Below are 22,075 nucleotides of genomic sequence, written 5' to 3' on the forward strand. Positions count from 1 at the left end.
GAGGAGAGATCTTGTTTTCGCGAACGCGTGGAGAGAGCACGCAGTATCGACTCCGCGCGCGATAATATTTCTCGGGCTGATATATGGTCGTGCTTTATGGCTAACACTTTTCTCTCCCCGCGGATCCGCACCGAGAGTAGATCGTTTTCCAGGCGTGCTGGAAGCTCGTCTCAATCAGAGAGGGACTCGCTACCACCCGTTGCGTGATTGGTGGTAGCGATGGATCATTTTTTAAGTCCCACTGCCTGCTCCCTCCCGATAAGGGCGAACCTTTAGGATCGACTTTATTCCAGAGTGGTCGCGACGACCACGAGGGACGGACTGGAATTAACTTTAAAGCCACGTCATTGGCCGTTTCACCCCTATCCTATCCGTTTTGCATGCGTGCCGCGCATGTGCGTGTGCAACCCTTTGTCGAAGGGTCGCGATCCTCAATCTTCATGCGATTCAAAAAGCGATCCCTAACCTTTTGATTGGCTGCATTTGCATCTGGTTTTATATGGTAGGAATGCGATTAAACATGAACAAAATTTTAAAATAAAAAAATTGATAGTCACTTTTAATTTTCATCATTTTCTTTCTAAATACGTATTTCCTTCGAGGCAATGATCAAAAATGTCAAGATGCAGTTTTGAATAATTTTTTTCTATCTGAAAACTTTTTTGATTAATTTTATATAATCTACTACTAATTGATTTTATATACATTTACTAATTTTTATTTATATTATTTAAATTTTGGATATAATTAATCAGAGAGTGATAAAAATTGATTGATGCATGTGACATAAACGGAGGATAAGTTATAGGCCCCCTATTGGTGAGTTAGAATGACTCTATTTAAAGTGCGCATAAGCATACGCAGCCCTTTACATTTTCAAGCGAGCTTATTGGCTAACAGAAACCCTCTACTTTACATACACCGCGCGCATGTGCACAAACAACCCTTTCGAAGGGTGAGTCGCCCCCTACTCTTGCATTTTTATGGAGGGAGTTTCTTCCAAGGAACTTGATTGGTTGGCGTAAAACGTAATTTGTTGTACGCTTTCAAAATATATATTTTAAATTTTGAATATTTAAAAATATAGAAATATTGATAATTAAATAAATAAATACATAATTAGAAAATTTAACTTCTTAAATATATAAATATATAGATAATTCTTCTTCTTAAATATTGATGATTATACAAATAAATTTAAAATTTAAATATTCATAATTATATAAATAAATTTATATTAAATATAAATATAAATTTATAATTAAAATTAAATTTCTCGTAAAACATATTTATTGGCATGTATTTTTGTGTATATATAGACAACATATTTTGCAAAACTCATTTATTATTACAAAATAATTTATTACTAAGTTCGACCATATGCTTTTCAGAACGCGACGTCTTCTCGCGGTAGTACTAATTCTGGCTGCCTTTACTATTGTTACCATAGTTACGACGCGAAAGGACGTCGTGCTTGCTTCGTCGGAGAAAACTGTGGGGGTTGCAATAAGGGTGGGTCCACGGGTGGTTAATGAAGCCAAATCCGTTTAGGATGAATACTGTGAGAGCGGAACGAATCAATGGTTCGTTAGGTGGTTTGCATTGAAACGATAACGCGCGCATTCTTATCTTTTACGAAAACGTTTATTTAAATTCTTTGCGGATAAAAAGCCATCGTAAGAAATATATTTGAGGAATAAATTTCAATACTTGAAACAGAAAATATGATAGCATATATAAATATATATAGAATGGTGTGTATATATAATGTAAAATATTAAATAATATACAATTTTTTTAAATTAATTTTAATTATATATATTTTATTATTTTTTAATAAGAAAATTTTACTATTGTATACGTTTTATACAATTCGCCTATCATCTTTGTAAGAAATGTTTTGCCAATCTCAACAAATATTAAAGGAGTTGATATTAACTGAATGTTTGCATGAGAATCGTTATAAATAAAAGTGACTACTTTCGTTTCTGACTATTTTTAAAAGTATCATAAATATTTCTTATCGATGAAAAATATATTTTTCTATATTTGTCTATTTTCTTAAAACAAAAATTTTAAGTAAACTAACAATAATTTAATCACTATAATTTATTAAATGAAAAATTGATTTTATTAAATAAAAAATTTAAATTTAATGACCCATCTATTCTAATTAAAGAATTTGATATCTTTCTTCTTCGAATTATTGTAAAAACATGTGTCATCTGCAATAAACAAGCTTTCGTTAAAAAGATTCAAATATTTGCATTCGATACCAATCTTTCCCATTTCTCAAGATCATATCTCGAAGAATTTATTAGATGCATCATCATTAGCGAGGAAACGCGAGAATCTCAACGTGTTACTTCGCGAAAGCAGGTAAATTTTCTGCCGGAGAAATGCTGCATAAACATTAATTAAATATCGCTGGCGCAGTCTAATGTTATACATATTAACGCGGGCATAATCAAGATCGTCTATCTTTATCGCATTTCCCTTTAATTTTCCGCAAACGTGCGTCGTTTCTACATAACGCGCCTCGCGCTAAATGAGAGATCGCGGTTCGATCATCGATAAGACAATGTACGAGATTTCGATGAAATTATCGCGGCTGCACTAGCATGCTATGGCTTGTACTTTATCCGACCATAAATAAACATGAACAGACAGCTCTACCGCCGCAATATTTTTTTTTCGCCGTTTGCATATTACGGTATCCTTATTATCGGATTGCATTCTCTTCGAGCGCAAGAGCGAGGGTCGGTTACACCTGCATAAAAATACATTGGCAGTGGATACATATTATTATGTGTACGTGTGTAAGCTTTTACTCTTTTTTATTACTAATATATGGAAGCCCTCTTTATCTGCATTCGCGCCTCTTTAATTTTCCGTCAAGAGAATACTATATCTCTGCATGTAATTAACGTAAACGATCACTAATCAAATCATTTATAATAATAAAATTATTATTGTATACATTTCATACAGAATACGCTATAAATAGTGGAAAATTTAATTTTTGTATAAATATAACATCTATAAAATTTACAATAATAATTTTTTTCAATAATTGTAATTTCTTAATTTTTATTTTATATATATTTTGTAATATATTCAATCAATATATATATGTCTATACATTTTTGAATAAATCAATCAATTATCAATTAAAACTAATCTATTTATATAAATTATTTTTTTAATATTTATTGAGAAGAATATTTGCTTTACTTATAAAAAATTTATTAAAGATACGCAATAAAATTTTTACTGTGCCCTAGCTTCTTATTGTTTAAATTTCTGTAAAAATTGTTGAGATATGATACATGTATGTATATATACGATAAAATTATAGCAATTTCTTTTTTCAACATATGTTATCTTGTATATTTCTTATGAATATACATGAGCATAAACTTGTTTTACGATGCAACGTCTTTCCCTCATATATATTTCTAGGTAAATCTAAATCTATGCCCGGTAATATAAGGAATTGCGCTTACTTGCAAGAGAGAAACCTTTGATGATTAATATTAATTCAACAAAGATTTTTCAACGGACTTTCTATTAATTTATAACCATTATAATATATATATTTGTATACATGCATAAAATTTTACCTCTTTTACTTATGCTAATTATTTTTTCTCAAATATTATTAAACGATGTAAATCTGCAAGATTAAAATTGCATACTGTAAATATAATGAGCGCTATATTTGCTAAGTTTAGATAAATTTTATTGAAAATATAAAAACAAGTAAAATTTTTAAGCAATAATTCGGTTCAAAATTTTGAAAAGAGTAGTATTTTGAAACAATTTTTTGTTTAAGGAAAAAATCTGTTTCGTTTAAGGAAAAAAATCAGTTTCGTTGAAAAATATATCTTTAAAAATTTTACTCCGAAAGCAATGTTTGCAGTAATCTTTACGCTGCGTACTCGCATATTATATGCGCGATAATGGCGCGGTAATATAATAAACGCAACGAATGGCGTATTTAAGCGGTCTTTAATAATTACTACGGCAATTATTTAGCACTTTACGCTGATACACTCGGCCGCTCGGGTTTTCCTCTAATTATCCGCGAATATACGGCCCCAGTTTGTCTAATGTGCGCCTCGAGATTCGATAAAATCGCTTCTTCTCCCCCCGCTTAAACGTATGCACTTTTACCGTATAACGCATTTCTTTAACCACGTTGCCGATCCGGCTCTCATCCGGATGTGAGTGGTAGTCATAGTGCCGACGGCTATATGTATGAAAATGCATCTGCTAAATGCTATCGCGATTCGTCCATTAAGGCGGACTTTTATACGGAACGTGCGCTCTGCGGGGGTACCTTCGGCTTGCTAATTAAAGTAGCCGCATCGCCGGGTGCTAATGAGCAACCGCAGCCATAAGTTAACTCGGCAATTACCGCTGCTTTATTGCGCTGCTCAACGTCGACGTTATCAATAAATGCACATCTGTTTGCCCGGGAATCGGAAAATGCACGCGCGATCGATAGCTCGATGCCCTTTCCTTTGTATAATTGTTTTCTTTTTAATTTCGCTTTTACACCCAAATAAGCTCGCACGCACTGGATAATGTCATCATGTGTTTCCCGAATAGAATCCTATTTCTTAAGAGTTCTCTATCATAATATTTGATGATTCGTTGTAATGAAATATATAAATTTCTTATAATATGTCTAGAAGAGAGGGAATAATCTATTCTCTCGAATAATATTTCCTACAACACTGGAAAATAGTTATTTATAATTCATATTGAAAATATTTTATTTAGAAAATATATTTTATAAGTATTGTGTTACATTAATAATAAATATTTGTAAATTTAATAATTATATAATTATAATTAAATAGTATTAAGAATAAGAAGTTGTGGTGGTATTCTCTCTATAAAATATTTACATGGCAGTTTTATTTCATCATAAACGAATATTTAATATCTTTAAAAATGTATCCGCGTTAAAGATCCGTGAAAATGGTGACGTAAGCTAAAGAGCCGATCGTAAACCTAAAAGCCACCCAGGAAGAAACCGTGAAAACCGGACGGCGCGCAAGATGGTGGCTCACACGTGTTCATTAATAGCATACGTCGGTTCCCGCCGATGGTGTTCCGGAAGCTCTCGCCCGCGAGAGAGCCATTCCCCTTCTGGGGTCGCAGAAAAGTTGCCGGCAAGTAAAAGGCGACGAACATCGTCCTCGCCCGCAATTCCGAGTAACTTCGCCTCGCTAGTCGTCGCCGTCGCGCTTCTCGCCGCTCGCGGAAAATGTATCTATCCGTAAACTTGCTTTTCGGCGGGGGAGGAAGGGGGGAGGGGGTGGAAACGTACTCGGTCGTCCACCGCGCGGCTATGTACTTCGCGTCGCGGCGAGATGTGGGTGGTCGAGATTCGGTGCGGAAAAAAGTTCGGCAAACGAGGAAATCTCGAAACTGCGAACGCCAACTTTCTCTAACGACGATACCCAAGGTAGTATCATCGCGGGCTTAAACGCGATTATTACGAATTCTCGCGCGGCATCGCGTTTCATCGCGATTTCTACTGTCAATCATTTTTTCACGGGGTACAAGCAAAGACAATCGCGAATAATTTTAAACGGAATTCTCGCGCATTTTATCTCGTTTTATCCATTTTTCATACCGTTTCTTTGACATTTTATACAAGCGCAAATCGAAATTTAATATTCGCAATTTTTTTTAAATATATTCAGATTCGACGTATTTCATTAAAACGTCGTCACGTCTCGCATTATGACGAAATCCTCGAATTTCTCCCAGTCGAGTAAGAGCAACCGCCGGCGCTCTACAATATTACGACGAAAGGAAAAGGATAGCCGTAACTCATCCCTGCCACGGAGAACGTTTTTAGGTCGCGTAGTAAGACGAGGGGGTGTCTGGATGCTGCCGCATCGATCCGATACATCACGGGGGCATTTACATCCCCCCACTCATCCCCGTCTTACGCTGTCTCCCTTTCTCCATCCCTCCTGCAGCTCCGTCTCGATCTCACAGCCGCACCGCCAGGGTGGTTTCTCCCGTGCGGCCGCTTATGCCGCCACTTTCCTGGGAGCGCTTGCGCGGGATTCCTCCCTTCCTCTTCCCGCCACCCCGTCTTCCCGTCTTTGCAACTACCAGGACTCCCCTCTCGCAACCCCCTGTTCTCGTCGCACCGCTCGACGATGCAACGGCCATTGTCTACGCGTCAAATCTTTCCACCCGCAAACGGAACGAGTCCGTCCGATTGCGATGAGGAGCGGTTTACGCGATTTTTCTAACTTTCGATCGTACACGATCGAGAGTATCTACAATGGCAATGTGCTCGAGGAAAATCTCGTATCCATCGGATGCGAAAGAGCAAGCAATGCGAAAGGAGATGCGTTCGTTCACGATTTTTTTTCGGAGCATTTGCGTTTATTCGAACAAGGAATTCCCAATAAATTTTGTTTCGTTTACCTAACAAAGATATTATTGCTTGTTTATTTTAATGTCGCTATATTAAAATATTGCTACAATACATTTCCTCTTATTAACGTTTGAAAAATCCTCACATTTTTCTAGTTGCATCCGCAATTATTATGTTTCTGAATAAATTAAATATTAAATCGACGTTTCGCTTGTCCTTGTATAATATGCAAGTTTGTAATATTATGATGATGCTTTTGAAACAATCCATCTTTGCTGCCGTTATTATTACTATCTAATATTTGTCTGTTGTAACCGTTACAACATTAATAATCTACTTTACTACACATTATTCGAAACATTGTAAGCTTCTTGATACATGCATGTAATCAGTTTTTTCTACGCTGCAATTTTCACTCGCCTCATCCACGCTATCCGGGAAATCGTGGCATTGCAATAAATAAATGTGTAATGACGACACGCGCCAGATACCGCACGGAAAACGCCGATCTGGCAGATTTTTTACGGACGCGCGCATGGCTCATCAAGCGGTCACACATGTTAAAATATCAAACAGACCGCGAGTTTTTCATTCTGATTGTTGCACGTCGCGCAATTACGAGTGGTATCGTGCGTGCGTTTTTAGCCAGGAAAACGATAAACGTGCGTGCGCATGCGAATTTTCCCGCGGCGTCGATCAGTATAATCGTTGCAAATAATGCTTGCCTTCTTCCATTTTTTTCTTGATATAATTATTTTTCTTTATTTTATATTTAACACAGTTTACAACAGAAACGAAAATGTTCGCATTATTACAACTTTTAAACGAAATCACTACGCGTTTCTCCCTTAGCTTAAAAATCACTTTTCTTCATGAAAACAATTGGAATTTGACGAATCGTCTAAAGCGTTTTATCTCGTGAGATGATTTAAAATTTTGGGGATAAATTATTGGAACGTGATCCGCGAAGACCACGCCCAAGACGATTTCTTAAGCGAGCTGGTATCAGAAAGCACGAGAAGTCTCGGGTATACGAACCGGTGGTAGATGACGAAGAGAGCCAAAGGTTGGAAAGAAGAGGAGCCGGGGAGGGAGAGGGTAGTTCTTTGTCTCGGGGGTTCGGATTCTGGAGATAGAGGCTAATTCCTGGCAGTCACCCCTCGAAGAATGTCGACCTCCACCCAGCGCAAACTCTCCTCTCCGTCCACCTTTTCGCCCTTTTTCGTCCTTTTCCTTCGTCCTGCTAGGTACTTTGATGTTCCTAATTTGATTGAAGGAATCCACCGTACGGATCCTCTAACTTCGTCTTTATTGATTGCTGTTTTGTTCAACGTCCGTTGTATCGGAGGGCCGCGTCGCGAGATGCAAGCGGTATCCAATTCGAAATCCTTTCGACGTGACGTTTAAATTCCGCCGATCACCCATCTGCCATTGTCCGCCGCGTAGACGAAGCATTACGACTTGCTTGGTTGAACGTTCGGATGAAAAGAAATCGATTCATTCTCGCAATCTGATTGCAACAGCTAATTTTCGCAAAGAATAATATAAATATGAAAAATGCAAGAGAATTAATCAAAGTAATCGAAAGTAAAAGAGGTCATTCGTTATATATCCAACGTCATCAAGGGCCATTTTCCCAACATTTCCTCTATTTTTCTCAGCACCAGCCTGGCACCAACCTCTGACGCTTGAGGTAACTTATGCCAGAGACAGTTATTACATCGTAACTATCAAGAGAATCGTCGAAAATTCGTTTTGATTATATCGGAGTCGCTGCTGTCGTCCGGCCTCTAATCTGATTCGAGCCGCTTATACGGAACCAAATGTCGATATCCACTCCGGCGTGGACTTCGACTTCCTTTTTTCCTTGGTACATTCCACTTCCCGCTAGCCTCCGCCGCCGTCGCCGTAAGGAAAAAAGGAATGCTATCAGGAAACCCGATAAAGAGGAGGGAGGAAGGGAGTCCGCGAATTTTCTGCAAAACCGGGGAGATCTCGGCCGGAGCTTGCGCGCCCGTATCTTATCGTGAAGCAGACGTCCGCGGCAGAGAATCCCGGGCGTCCCATATAGGTACGTACCTGTATTATATCTGCGTCGTTCACATATCTGGATAGAGGAGCGCATCATATTCCCCCTCGTATACCTTCTCTCCACCTACCTACCTATCTACCTATTGCACTGTATATAAATGTACATACATATATACATACATACATACATACATATATATATCGATACGTGGTACGTATGTATGAGAATATCGCGCACGTGTATCTATATTATATCTCGCGAAATATCGAATGGACGTCGTATCTTCTTGTCATCTCGAGCGGAGACGATGCTACGCTATAGGATGTCCTACAGCGCGCCTAGAATGTGCTCCGGATTATCAATTGGATTGCAACAGTATTATTTATACGAAATCCCCATTGCATTTCGAATAACAATTCATTCTTAATGACTTCGAACGACAATTAATAATGAAATCTGCATATCAAAGTGTAGGAATTCTTTATATTATTCTTGTAAATTAGGAGATGAAACTTAATATATTTAATTGTAAATAATATAAGAATAAATAAGAAAAGGGGATATATATTATAGAGGATATATAATATATCATATATTTCTTGTATTATTTTTATATTTATGTTGATTTTTATTAAATTGAAATACAATTCTATTAAATACATTTTTAAGTGAACACGGTCGATTTTTCGTTTTTTTTCCCTGTTGTGCAACGGACGGACCGTATCTCTTTCATAATAGATATACATGTGTATTTGTGCGCGAAATGCACACCTACATACATATCGGCAAAGTACCCATTACCAGTACTCGAGCGGTATTAATCTGCTGCGGGCTAATTGCATGTCGATTACAGTGATCGTAACGAGTGCCGATAAATACTGGAATCAAAGTGAAAAGTTTCTGTTCAAAACGTTTTAGGCCATGCGTGCGATACTAGGTGCTGGATGGAGGCTGCTTTGATCGATACAAAATATCGTCGGATTGCGAGATATTATTCTACTTTATGACACGTAAAGTTCCTCGCCAGTTTACAGATTAAATTATAGTCCTTCGTATTCATTATGCCATTATCCTCACTCATTATTATTAAACTGACATATCTGTAAAATACATTTACTTTATATTTATATTCAATAAATATCATGAGTTTATACTATATAATTATAGATCGCATGGAAGTTTTATAAATTTTTACGAAGAGATGTTTCAACGCTTGTAATCTCGTTCGAATTGATTTAAAATATTAAATAATTATTTAAAAGCATTACACATTCGAAATATGGGGTTTGTGAATGCCATGCCATACTTTTACATTAGCGTTATATATTTTATATTTATTTTAAACATAATGTTGTCGAAAAGAATTTTCTCCACATTTATAAGATACAATCAAAAATGATCGAACGATCGATCTCTTTCATCTTTCAACGCTCGAGTTTTGCAAAAATGGCCGACGGGCATGGTTGTCTTTTGGAACGAGTATGGTTGAGGATGTGGAGGGCAGCACAATGGTATTACTAATGATTTTAGTTCGGCGACCCTCAGGGCCGTCATATCGATACGCGATAGGATACCGCGATACGCGGGCAGATAAACCAGGAACCACCAAACCCCTCCGCTTCCATTTCTACTGACGACAAAAGAGAGACAGAGACAGAGAGAGAGAGAGAAAAAGAAAGGAAGAAATAGAGAGAAGCAGGAAGAAAGAGAGAAAGAAAGAGAGAAAAAGAGAGAGGAAGAAAGTGTTCCGAAGCGAGTTCAGGGGTTACGTCTACTTGATCGACCCCGCCGACTATCGATGATTTCGTTTACCTCGAAATGGAAAAGAGCGAATAAAACCGGCAGTGGTATATCTTACAGTCCAATTTCGATTCTCGAGAAACACCGATGCCTTCGATTAGTTCGATTGTACGAGATAATTTTATTTCTACTTTTCTTAATATCTTTGCTTTTCTATTTAATTCGCTTTCTACTTAATTATATATTATGTTATTTTTATTATAAATATATTATACAAGTTTATTGTATCCACGTCGCATAGTAAAGATATTAAAAATCAATTTAATTTATTTTTTTTTACTATTACATTTTATATATAATATATTAAATTAATAGCCTAATTTGTGTGTGTTACAGTATAATTAAATGAAAATATTCACTTCATTGTTGCTTTGAAGAAGATATTTTGGATGTCATAATAATTATTCAATGTAAAAAGATTCTCGGAAAAGAATCGAACGAGCATATTGACGTGCAAAAATATCGAGAAGAGGGAAGAAATAACGGCTGTATATTCGGCAGCATCGTTTCGGGAGTTGCTACGCTCCCGCGAGGCTGCACGGGGTGCCTTACCCTCTCCGTACAACTAAATGTCTATGTTCCCTCCACCATTCTCCGCCTCTCATACCTCACGTTGTTCACTCACTCCGCCATTCCTACGCCGGAAAATCCCTCGCGGCCTTCACTCAATCATACGCTATTTGTGTCGCGGCAACCACGTAGCCACACAATCGGCGCAAGAAAAAGGTGTCCATCGAGCAAGAAAACCCGCCCTGCGCGCCCCTGGCGTCATTCGGGTCCCTCTCAACCCCACATCCCTCCATCTCCACGTCCCTAATCGCAGTTTTGCCGCGATCACGAATTGATCGTTGATTCCTTTTGCTAGAAATATCAGTTTGATTTTAGCGTACGTATTAAATCACCTGCACATTTATACTAGAATGAATTCTCTGATGTATTAATCTCTAAATAGACCTTAGAATTTCGATGTATAAGCGTTCATGAATATCGAATTCTGTCTCGTGAAATATTATGCAATGCATATATCGGAGTTACTCTACAATTACAGCATCATACGCGGAAGATTGAGAAGATATTCTCGCTCATAATTTGGTTTCTTGGTTAACAATCATCGTCTTTCATGGCCGCTTATTACAGTGGGAGATGGCAATTTCCTGCAGCATAAAAAAATATTATTTATTTTGCCGTAATTCGACGCGCTGGCGTGTAGGAAGCGGAACGCGTTTTGCTGGCTTAAATCTCGTCGAGTCACTACCGTTAAGTACGATTAATTATTTTAAGCTTTCCACTTCACGAGCATCGCTCAGAAGCAGTTGCTTTTCACAATCTGCGTAAATCTCGCATGTCATTTGCATTTGGCAAGTTTTTTTTTGATACACTTCAATATGCGCTCACTCCACATATTCGTGGGCTGCAATTAAAATTGATTTCGTAATGCTCGATGCATAACGCGCCGATGCCAGATACGCGGTGCAATAACTCAACAGTCATTTGACGTCCGGACGCTGGAAGAGATCTCCGATTACGTATTAAAAATGATCTTGGTGCGGTTTCTAGAATAATCTCTTCTATAGTAGAAATAATAACGATTTTAAGGAATATTTTTTCACCGTGAAATTTTATATAATAATATTTCCATTATATATTATATTTCTCACACAAAGATATATACATCATATACACACATCGAAAGAAAATTGTACATATAAGAAAGAGATTTTTTATTTATCGCGAAAAAAGAACGATAATAATGAGTTACAAGATGTCATGTTCTAAAATTACATGTTGTGCGCTAACCGCGATTTATCGCAGACTAGCCACCCTCTATCTCACTCCCCTATAAAGCATCCTCCAGTAACTCCCTGCAACGAACAATGTCTCTGTTTTCCGCTTCTCTCCCGCCGCGGAAACCATTTTTATTCGCCGCAATATGCGCTTCATAATCTTTGTCGACTCCTCGAATGTCAGACTTCTTCTTGCCGTGCCCGTACATCCTCTTCCCTTACTCTGTCCGTACCCGCAACCTCCCCTAGCCGAATGTTGCCTCGCTTTCTTGCCAGAGTTTCTCCTCAGGATAGAGATCGCCTTTGTGCTTCCATCGACTCCGGCTGACAGGTGGAAATGGACGATTAAACGATCGACAAACCCGCCAAGAATTGTCTGGAAGCGTTGGTCAGTACTACCGCAAAAAGTCCGAAGGCAGTCCGAGTACCGAAAGCAGTCGCATTCAAAACGAGATGCTTTTTGTAACTTACCATTTATGTGGAAGGTTAAAGGAATAGTGCAAAAGAAAAAAGGAAATGAGCAGTATTTTTTTAAGCAAGTGCAAATGTTTCTTTCTCTATTACAACAAATATGTGCAATTTTTCAAATATTTTAATTTACTCTTATTATTTTAATATATGATATATAAAACATATTGATATTCATGCAATAAAATTTTTTTATTTGTTTGATTGTCAAATGGTGTAATTTTGACTGGAAGTTTCGTAAGATTATCCATCGAAACGCATATCATTTCTGTATCGAAAAATAAGAATAAATTATAAATGAAATTCTTCATCTTGATTATATTTTTTATAAAGAACTTGTACAGTTCTTGTACAGAAACTTATATCGTTGAATATATACGTATCAAGAAAGAAAAGTAAGTGAGATGGTGATGAAAGGAAAAAGGGAGGGAAGGTTGATACCAAGAGCAAAGAGATTTAGGCTAAAAGAGGAGGAGGATTATTTATGGGACGGTTGGATGGTGGTGCGTTCGTGCCATGCATAGACAGTACCTTGTTCCGGCTGGCAAACGAATGGCTCATTTTCCGTCCACAAATGTACGGAAATGCCGCTCGAGAACGGCATTTCTTAATATTCGCCGATATCGAATGATAAACTAGGGTTCAAGCCATGTTTCCATAGAAACGCCATTCAGCGATGTTATCGCGATCTGTCGCTACGTAACGATCATGCTGAAATGCTAATTTGCATCTTTCCAACTCAATACTTTAAAATTACTTTAGAATCGATATTATTTTTAACGCAATTTTGCGTTATAAAATATTTTCAATTTTTTTAAATATAAAAATATTTATTATTTCTTCTTTAAAACTAAAATGCACATTTATATATGTCGTTGACAATCATAAAATAGAAGAGAATAAATAAACCTCGCGATTAAAATGAGAGCAACTTGCCAAAATGACGCGCACGCAAATACATCTCGCGCCATTACGTTAAATCGCACCATCGAATGCTAAATTTTTGTGGTCAACGGCGACGTTGAAAGAGCGCGAAAGAGCACGTCGTCATTGGAATGGCGAAGGCCAGGTTTTCGACGGAATCGTCGTGAAGAAAGAAGAGAGGAGAGGGGAGAGGGAAGGGAGGAACGGTGGCAGGACGGATGCAGCTTTTCAGAAGAGCTTTTACGAGTCGCATATGTGACCGCCATCTCCTTTATCCCCCGCTTTATATTCCTGGCACCGTGTTACATCCCTCCCATCCTCCGAGCACCGACCCCTTACCGTCTTCTCAATCCTCCTCCACAGAGGGGCAAGGGGAGGAGGAGTGCCAACATACCTAACGCACCTCCACCTTCGAAGTCGACCCTCGAAAATTTCGCGAGGAATTCCTTTTTCATATTCACTGGGGAGTGATAGTCCGGTGTAACCTAACAAATTTCTAACCTTCCCCCTCCCGATCTACGAGAGATACTCGGCCACCCTTCGTTCGATCGCGCATTTAAATCCTCGAGGATCCTCGCCCCGCTCGAACCGATCCTTCTCCGTTCGCGTTCCATCCTTCCGCCCCCGTTAGTCGTTCCACCTCCGGCCACCCCAACCGAAAAGCATGGTCGACCACCACGACCGCCCAGGGACCGATTCTTCCCACGCACAATTTACAGTTTCACATTTTATTCCCATCGCGCGTTCGACAGTGGGGGATTGAGAAACGGGAGGAGGGAGCCTCCACCCTCTCGGATAAACTCATTTCTCCCTTTCGCTCGCCAATCATCTTTCCTGTCGGGTCTCTGTGGTTTCTTACGGAAAACGGGGGTCCGTCCGGAAGTCCGCGAAATTGTTATTTATGATATAGGAATTATATTCGCGGAAATGACTGTGTTCTCTTCGTTGAGTCTTAAAATCATCCTAATGTAATATAAACAATTAAGAGATCTGAAAAAATCATCATTTTTATAAGATAGATGTAATATAGCTAAACAAGAACTATGTCCGTTTTCTAAAATAACATTTATTTATTAAAATATGTATTTAGATGTTTTAATTGAAATATATTTAATCATCGATATTGATAAAAACCTCGATATCAATAAAAATTTTCGATTGGCTTGTAAGTTTATTTAATATATGTATTACTTGTTAGCTTATTTATATGTATAATCATATTAGCGAGCTATTACTTAACGCGCGTCTTATCGTGTGTGAGAACCCAATTGAGCGTAACGGAATATTTTCTCGTAATTGAATAATCGACGCTTAATCAAATGTTAATCAAACTAAGATAACGATCGGACAGGCCATTTATCGTGCTAAACCGAGCGAGAGTGCTACTGTAATTATTTATGCAGTCACCTGAATAATTGCCAGAGAAAAATTAATGAAAGATAAAGGATTGCAGAATATTAAGCGTGTCCGGTCATAAGCGCCTGTGGGAAGTAATTAAATCAACGATAAGCTCGCGATGCATTCATACACTGAGAATATGTTTCATTAATTTTTGTAGAGTCATCTGTAATTGAAAACAACGTAATATTAATTATTGTGTCTGAAAGGAGTATTAACATTTAAAAACATTTTATTATATATTTTTATACATAATATAATATGCATTTATATTTAATATTTGTATAAAATCTGGAAATATAATAATAATAATGCAATTACGTGCGCTTAAAACAAAATAAATATATTACTTCGGTATTATTAACGCTATCATGTGCGATGACTGTTGTAGATGCTATCAAGAATTATGATTTAAATTGAAGAGAGCACGAATTGGCAGAAGTAGTTCAGAAGTAACCGTTGCGTCGTATTTATAATCCGTTCGACTATGTGGGCGGTCACTGATCTACGATCGTGACTAATCGATCGCTAGACGCGATTATAAAATACGTAGTAATTTAATTTTTAACGGTTAGCGATCCGGATCGAAAAGCAACTTGCTTTTCATGCTCAATCGTGTTTTTTTTTCTAAATAACTGATTATCCTTTTTATGCACACCTGTTATACTATAGTTAGATGCAATAGTTTGATGTACTTACAATTATTTTTTTTCTTTTAATGTTACTATATCTTAGCAAATTTTAAGAGATAGCAAAAAAAGATTTTTTTATATACTTTAAACAATGTATTAAAAAATCTCTTAAAGTTTATTAAGATATAGTAGTATCACAAGTCAGGAGAAAAATTATTTATTACTGAAAAATTATTTCTGATAAATTAATATAAATCATAAATGATCTTGTATAAATGTCAAGAATATATCGCGATGCCAGACAAAATTGTCTGTACCTTCCTATTCCTATAAAATATAATTGTAGATTGCTTAATGTATTTTAACGTAACATTTGGTTTTATCTGCAGCACGTGCGAACTACGAGATGGCTAGTCGTCGGGGCGGTAAATTACAGAGAACGAAACGACTTCGGCTGAATGATCGTGCGCGAGACATTAAAATGCCGAGCCACAAAAATCCAAATGGGAGGTACCGTGAATGCATTTTGCGTCGCGGTCACGCAAATCTGCCGTCGATTGGCACGAGTTACAGCGTCGCGAAACGGTTGGCCGCGGACACGTCCGGAAGTCGATGACGGAACGGCATAGGAAAGAAGCGGGGCCATTAAATGATCTGGCAAACGAAGAAGAAGCGAGAATCCGTCACCGATGTTGATCAACGTTGCGGTCTACGGATCTACGATGATGGAACTCGGGATCATGAAGGTATTACATAGTAACACTTGTGTAACTATTAGTATAATTGTTCACGAGCTGCAAATTTATGCAAAAATTGAGAGGGCAAAGAACCCTATCTTCAAACGGGAGGAGACTTGAAATCTGATGGAAACATTCCGATTGTTTCAGCCAACGCATTTGTATAATTTTACGATAGTATTATGAATCAACATGCGAAAGCACGCAACGCAGTTAGATACATTCAGATTTTATGTTTACAAGAGATTGATTATCAAAATCTGAATATTTTAAATAAAAATATGCATATATTATTTTTTTCATGCTGGTATATTTAATAATCGGATGAAACAAAATATATCTCTCATGTGTGTTATTTAAAGGGATGTATACATCAAGGAAATGTTCTTTCTTTAAAAAACACTTTTATATTTTTCTGAATAATTGTGTATATTATAATTAGTTCGAAATATATAATATTATCGTATATTAATTCGAAAGATTAGATATATATACAAAAGTATTGAAACTCATAGTACATCTGTAATTTTCTGTTTCTTACCGCAGCAAAAATTTGACAGAGAAATACACATTTTAAACAAAATTACGTAATTTTCTATCTCTCGTTTTCACAACCCGTTCTCGAATATGTAATTTGACAAGAACGTCGTATCCTTCCTGTTCATAATGAATGTAAAATGTATCATTACATACATGACGATGTGATAATATTCGAGACTTTATCGTTCATTTAACACCCCGATTCGAGCGGTGCCGGAACAAAGCTGCTCGTCTAATGGGACCCAACGCGATCGGCGAAGCAACAGAAACAGGTTCGACACGTCGTGTAGACAATAATGACTAACAAGCCCTCGCTCCTTTTCCCTGGAAATCAAAAAAATGTATGCTCGAGAGAACGTTGCACGTGCTCGGATCTTTCATTAATGTAGGAGCAATTTATGCCCGATGCACACGTTCCCGCCTTGATCGATTATACAGACTTATGATTTCCATGTATATACACCTGATTCGCTTCCGGTGTGAGCACGAACGATAAGTTAATTAGCGCCTGCGATTAATCGGAACATATCATATCCGTGTAAATTGAATGGCACGATGAGCATAGCAGAGATACGGCACAGCTGGATAGCAACACATGTGATTTGCTGGGTTGTACTTTATAGCGTTCGGTAATTTATACGCGAGGTAAAGCTATCGTAATTACAATTGTGATGATTGTTCAAGCATTATTATATCCATTTCTAAAGATATCTATTTATAGTTGTCTTTTTTTCGAATTTAGTGCACCTAAGTTTACGATAAAAAAATAAGTATATTATATATGAATATACAATGAAACTTATAGAGAGAAAGAAATATACAAAAATTAGTTTATAGTAGTAAAAAAAGATATTCTATATATTAGGTATTATTAGGTTTTGTGAGAGAAATTTTCGACGATCAGAGAAATATCATATATTTGTTGGCCGCAAAGCTTTAGAGACTTTCTTAACGATTCTCTTGCCGGGTTACTTGCTGTCTACATCCGATACTTCTGCAAACAATATTACATTAGCGACCTGGCCAAACACCTACTGACATTTCGGCGATGATGACAGACTGACATGCGTTCCGGTTCTTGTTGCTTCTATCCGCCCTAGCATTTTCGCCGTTGTTTATCCATATTATCCCGACTTGTCGTGTACTTTTCTCTGACGCTGTTAGTTGATTAGCGTCCAAAGGAAATTGTCTCGTAGTTTGTCGATAATGAACGCGGTATATTTCGCATAACAATACGAATAGTAGATGGTTGATAATAAAAATAAGATGCAGAGATAAATTGAATGAAAATAAACAGGAATAGGTCATTAAAAATTATTCAAGCTTAAAAAGAACATAAATATGTTAATAATCTCAATTTTTAAAATCGTTTTTCTCAAAAATAAAGTGCAAGAAAATTTTATTCTATATTTTTACACAAGAATATTATCTCCTTCTCAACTTTTGAATCCATCTTGTATTAAAAATCATTTGTGCTGCAAGAATTTTTTTCAAAAAATAACAAAAATTTATTACGTTATATAATTGTGATATATGTATAACATAATCATTATATATTTCTCGTATATATTTCAGCTAAAAAGAGCTTGATGACTCATGAAATTATTTCCGATGATACTGATATTATCAGAAAACCCATGGACATACAGACCGAATTAATTTCCTCGCGCGACAGCGTGGGCGAAATTAGGTGTTCTCCATTAGAACGTCCGTTTACATTCACCGACCAGTAAGTAGCAATAAATATTTGTTGGGTGACTATCGAACACACAATTATTAGGTAACACATGGCCTCCATCGCCCGCTTTAAGTGTCTGCATGCACGTTATATCGCCATTTCGAAAGGTTTGTTCCTGCATTATTGATTCATTGCCATCGGGTATTATGCGACTGATCGCCTTATATATCCGACTGTTTGATTGAAAAGATATGTGAGACGAGATGCATTTCTCATACAATCTTTTCTATATATTCTGTAATTAATTAAATATGATTCACTGATCTTCGTATCAAGGTACAAAGTACATCAGCGTGTGTGCTCGATGAAGTCAGAATACAATGAAAGAGCAAAGTCATATCATGCAATAATTTATCTTTGTACATTCGATATTTGTAATATTTAATTAAAGATCATTTAATTAAATAAAACACTTTTCTTTATTACAGGAAAAATATAAGAAGATGGCACACATCAACAATTCTCGATTTATTCGACAAGCCTGTTGTGTCATTGTTACTTTTCCATGAAGAGTTGCATGCAACGAGAAGCCGGGAAGCCGCGGTGGTCAACCGTCATTGATCTCCTGTTAGAATCGGATCACTTCGATGTAACAAGATAAATAGTCAGCGGGACACCGTCGGTGGTCGAGGGTGCGGATCGCAGAGTCATGCTGACTATGTATCTGATCAAGAAAGAGCCGGGTATGCGTTCCGCGCGATCTGGGCTACACTTAACGTGTACACCCCGGTGGTTCTCTGATCGTCTCGAACAAGCTGATGAGACACTTTCATGATTTACTTACACGCAGTTGGCGAAAGAAAGTCGCCAACTATCGCGTTTCTGCGTAAGTAAAGAATTAAATATACCACTGATAATATTCTTTAGCTCTCTTGTGAACCATATTGTTCGCGTAGACAAACTCTATCGAGAGAGAATTACAATCGATTCACGCTACGAAGACGAGAAGAAGCGATAAATGATTGACTAAGGATTATCGAGGACAAGAACTATGTTGGACTGCGCGGACCGTCCGACCGCAAATCTCACGATCTAACGACGAGTTCTCGCTTTAATGTTTCTCCATAGCGCGCTCGATGGCGGAGAACCTCCCTCTTCTCTCCCCCAAGTTTCAGGAACAGCGCGAGCCCGATCGGCTTTTTATTCCGGCCCGCTTTTTGCACGATCGTCGGGGATCTTTCGTCACAGCAACACCCGGGCACGTGACGCTGCGGACACGGTGTTACAAGTGTTCGCGTTCATCCATAGCCTCGGCAACACTAGCGGTGACATCCTTTCGAGAATCGATTCGTCGGACTTTCCTTCGCAATCCGGATTTTTGTCGCATCGTCTCCGCCACCCGCGAGTGTGAAATGGTAACGTTCTGGGAAAACGTCAACCAACCGCGCGCGGGATCAGCTGATCGGTTTGTTCACCTCGTCGTTCTTCGTGTTTTTCAATGATATCCCGACGACCGACTGAAGGCGGCCAATAACTTCGTTAAGTGTTTTTATTTAGAATTCAGAATCGGATGGTTTCCGGAAGTGGTCTGAACGTCACAGAACATTTAAGCCGGTTTTTTTCTTTTTTGTAGCCTCTCGAGAGTTACTGCCGTTACTGGAGCCTATCGCGATTGCAATGCAATGGTTTTAATTGCCCGAGACGTTTCTTGGTATGTTAAATTGTATCAAGGAACGCGTTCGAGTTTGAGAAAAAATGCTGAAGTAAAATAATGATCGATAAATCGAAAACGCGATAGAAAATAAGCGGAAGAAAGAAACGATTGAGATTTAGACAAAAACATTGAGATTGGGAACTTTTTATAGAAAAGGCGATTCCCTATCCGTCTCGTTACAAACGCGGCCCCGATTATAAGTGGTCCGGCCAGCAAAAAATATGTAGTAAAACAAGCGAAGTGTGATCGGTTACGTGCGAGAGGACGGGCATAAACGATGAAAGGGGTGGTCCGGCAGGTATTGGGCGAGGAGCTCGTCTGCTCGGTGAACCGTGGATTAAGATAAACCCTTCATCGGTTTCTTGTCGAACGATTTCTCTTGTCCTTTTGTTGGCGCGACCCGCAGATAGCGCTGGCTTAAAGTACTTTCCGTCCCCGCGTGGAAATTATTTAACGCCGTTATCTACCCGCGAACGCGCGCGGAGAATCTTTCAGCGCGATAGAAAGTAATAGAAAGCGTGCAAAAGAGGAACAAACGCAAGAGAGGGAGATAAGGAAAGAGAAAAAGAGAGAGAGAGAGAGAGAGATGAGCGAGTTGAAGATTTACATTATGCCCGCGGGAAATAAAAATTACGCACGCGTGAAGGCAATCGGTACGGAAAAGCAGAAAATTTGCAATTTCTATTCGTAGAAATCTGATATCTCGCGGCGCAAAATTCATATGCCGGTAATTGCCGATTCAATGAATATGAAGCAATTCCAAGTGACCAAATAAGGAAAACTAGATTTCGAAAAATATTTCTCTTTTTTTTATTCTATTGTTAATTACCTTATCTCAAGCGAGCTTTCTCCTTACTCGACTCGAAATTTTTCTATTACTTTCAATCACAATTTTCAATCCAATATCTACTTTGATATTTTAAACAATCAAAAGATCCTCTCTTGAAGTTTTTGAGTTATAGTTTTTTTTTTCAAACCTCTTCTTTTAAACTTTAAAATATATCCAATTTCTACATAAATTAATTAAGTCTAAATAATAAATTAAACATACTCAATTTAAATATATATTTAATTTCTACATAAATTAATTAAATCTAAATAGTAAATTAATCTAAATAATAAATCTAGCGAAATCCTTTAAAATACATAAACGTGAGAAAATTGAGGTTGAGAATAGAAGGAAAATTTCAATTCGGAATATTTAATTCTTTAGTTATGTATATATATAAGGTGATAAATATATTAAGATGATAAAAAGCATGGATAAAACATTCCCCTCTCCATGAGGAAATATTTGAACATAGATGTCATCGATGATACGCGGTCGCATATATCTAGTATTCATATTCCTTTAATTTCACGCTAGTAGATGCAGTTATGATAGATGGATTTACGGCTCGTTTCGTAGCACTTTTTTTCTTCAGCTTCGCCACGATGCGTAATACGGTGAGAATGCGGATCGGCTTCACGTTGTCGGATAGCTCACTCGATCGCGGATTCCTTCGTACGCATTTAGATGCTGGCGCTCATTAGAACCACCATAAATATGTAAGATGATACATGAGAGAACGATTTCAAAGAATGTATCTGCTCCATTTTTTTATATATGCACATGATTCGACGGGCGGTATCCGCATCCAAATTAATGCGAACGCATCATAAAATTACATGATCTCTTTCCCTATGATAGAATGCAAAAAGAAATTGCAAATTTTTCTTCTGTCTAAAACGTAGACTTGGCTATAAATATAAATGAAAGTTTCGGTTTGTAAACTATATGAGTAAGAAAATCATTCAGAAAGACTTCTAAAATTAAAAGTTTTAAATATTTCTTGTGCTAATATATATGATATTCGCTTTCTGATATATATATGATATATTTTCTGATATACTTATCACAATAATAATTAATATTGCAACACGACTGTAATATTTTTTGACAAGTATCTTATCCAT

The 22,075-nt window shown here is 37.4% G+C and overlaps 2 protein-coding genes and 1 pseudogene across 4 annotated transcripts in view; all 3 read left to right on the forward strand.

Moving 5' to 3' along the window:
• Positions 1-16,185, forward strand: part of LOC145976856 (uncharacterized) — a 48,047-nt gene extending 31,862 nt beyond the window's left edge. For 2 of the 3 annotated variants that reach the window (XM_083108308.1, XM_083108309.1), the window contains exon 4: positions 15,840-16,185. In XM_083108308.1, coding sequence (XP_082964434.1) covers positions 15,840-16,066 — 227 coding nt within the window. In that variant the 3' untranslated portion in view covers positions 16,067-16,185. The remainder of the gene's footprint in view (positions 1-15,839) is intronic. The other variant, XR_014440327.1, reaches the window with a different exon arrangement.
• On the forward strand, positions 9,891-13,233 carry LOC145977201 (uncharacterized; annotated as a pseudogene).
• Positions 16,083-19,055, forward strand: LOC145976858 (uncharacterized). Its single transcript, XM_083108311.1, has 3 exons — positions 16,083-16,196; positions 18,303-18,456; positions 18,894-19,055. The coding sequence occupies exons 1-3, from the start codon at positions 16,100-16,102 to the stop codon at positions 19,024-19,026; spliced, it is 384 nt and encodes a 127-aa protein (XP_082964437.1). The 5' UTR covers positions 16,083-16,099; the 3' UTR covers positions 19,027-19,055.
• The last annotated feature ends 3,020 nt before the right edge of the window (positions 19,056-22,075 follow it).

The sequence above is a fragment of the Camponotus vicinus genome, unplaced genomic scaffold (genome assembly GCF_025532165.1).
Source record: "Camponotus vicinus isolate PSW18456_S1 unplaced genomic scaffold, iyCamVici1.0 SCAF_9, whole genome shotgun sequence".
Taxonomy (NCBI): domain Eukaryota; kingdom Metazoa; phylum Arthropoda; class Insecta; order Hymenoptera; family Formicidae; genus Camponotus; species Camponotus vicinus.

What these genes read in the sequence shown, in the direction of transcription:
- LOC145976858 (XM_083108311.1), top strand. Translation starts at nt 16,100, where the DNA reads ATGATCTGGCAAACGAAGAAGAAGCGAGAATCCGTCACCGATGTTGAT. An exon ending in TGGAACTCGGGATCATGAAG is followed by an intron (nt 16,197 to 18,302) that starts GTATTACATAGT and finishes TATATATTTCAG; the next exon opens with CTAAAAAGAGCTTGATGACT. An exon ending in CCGTTTACATTCACCGACCA is followed by an intron (nt 18,457 to 18,893) that starts GTAAGTAGCAAT and finishes TCTTTATTACAG; the next exon opens with GAAAAATATAAGAAGATGGC.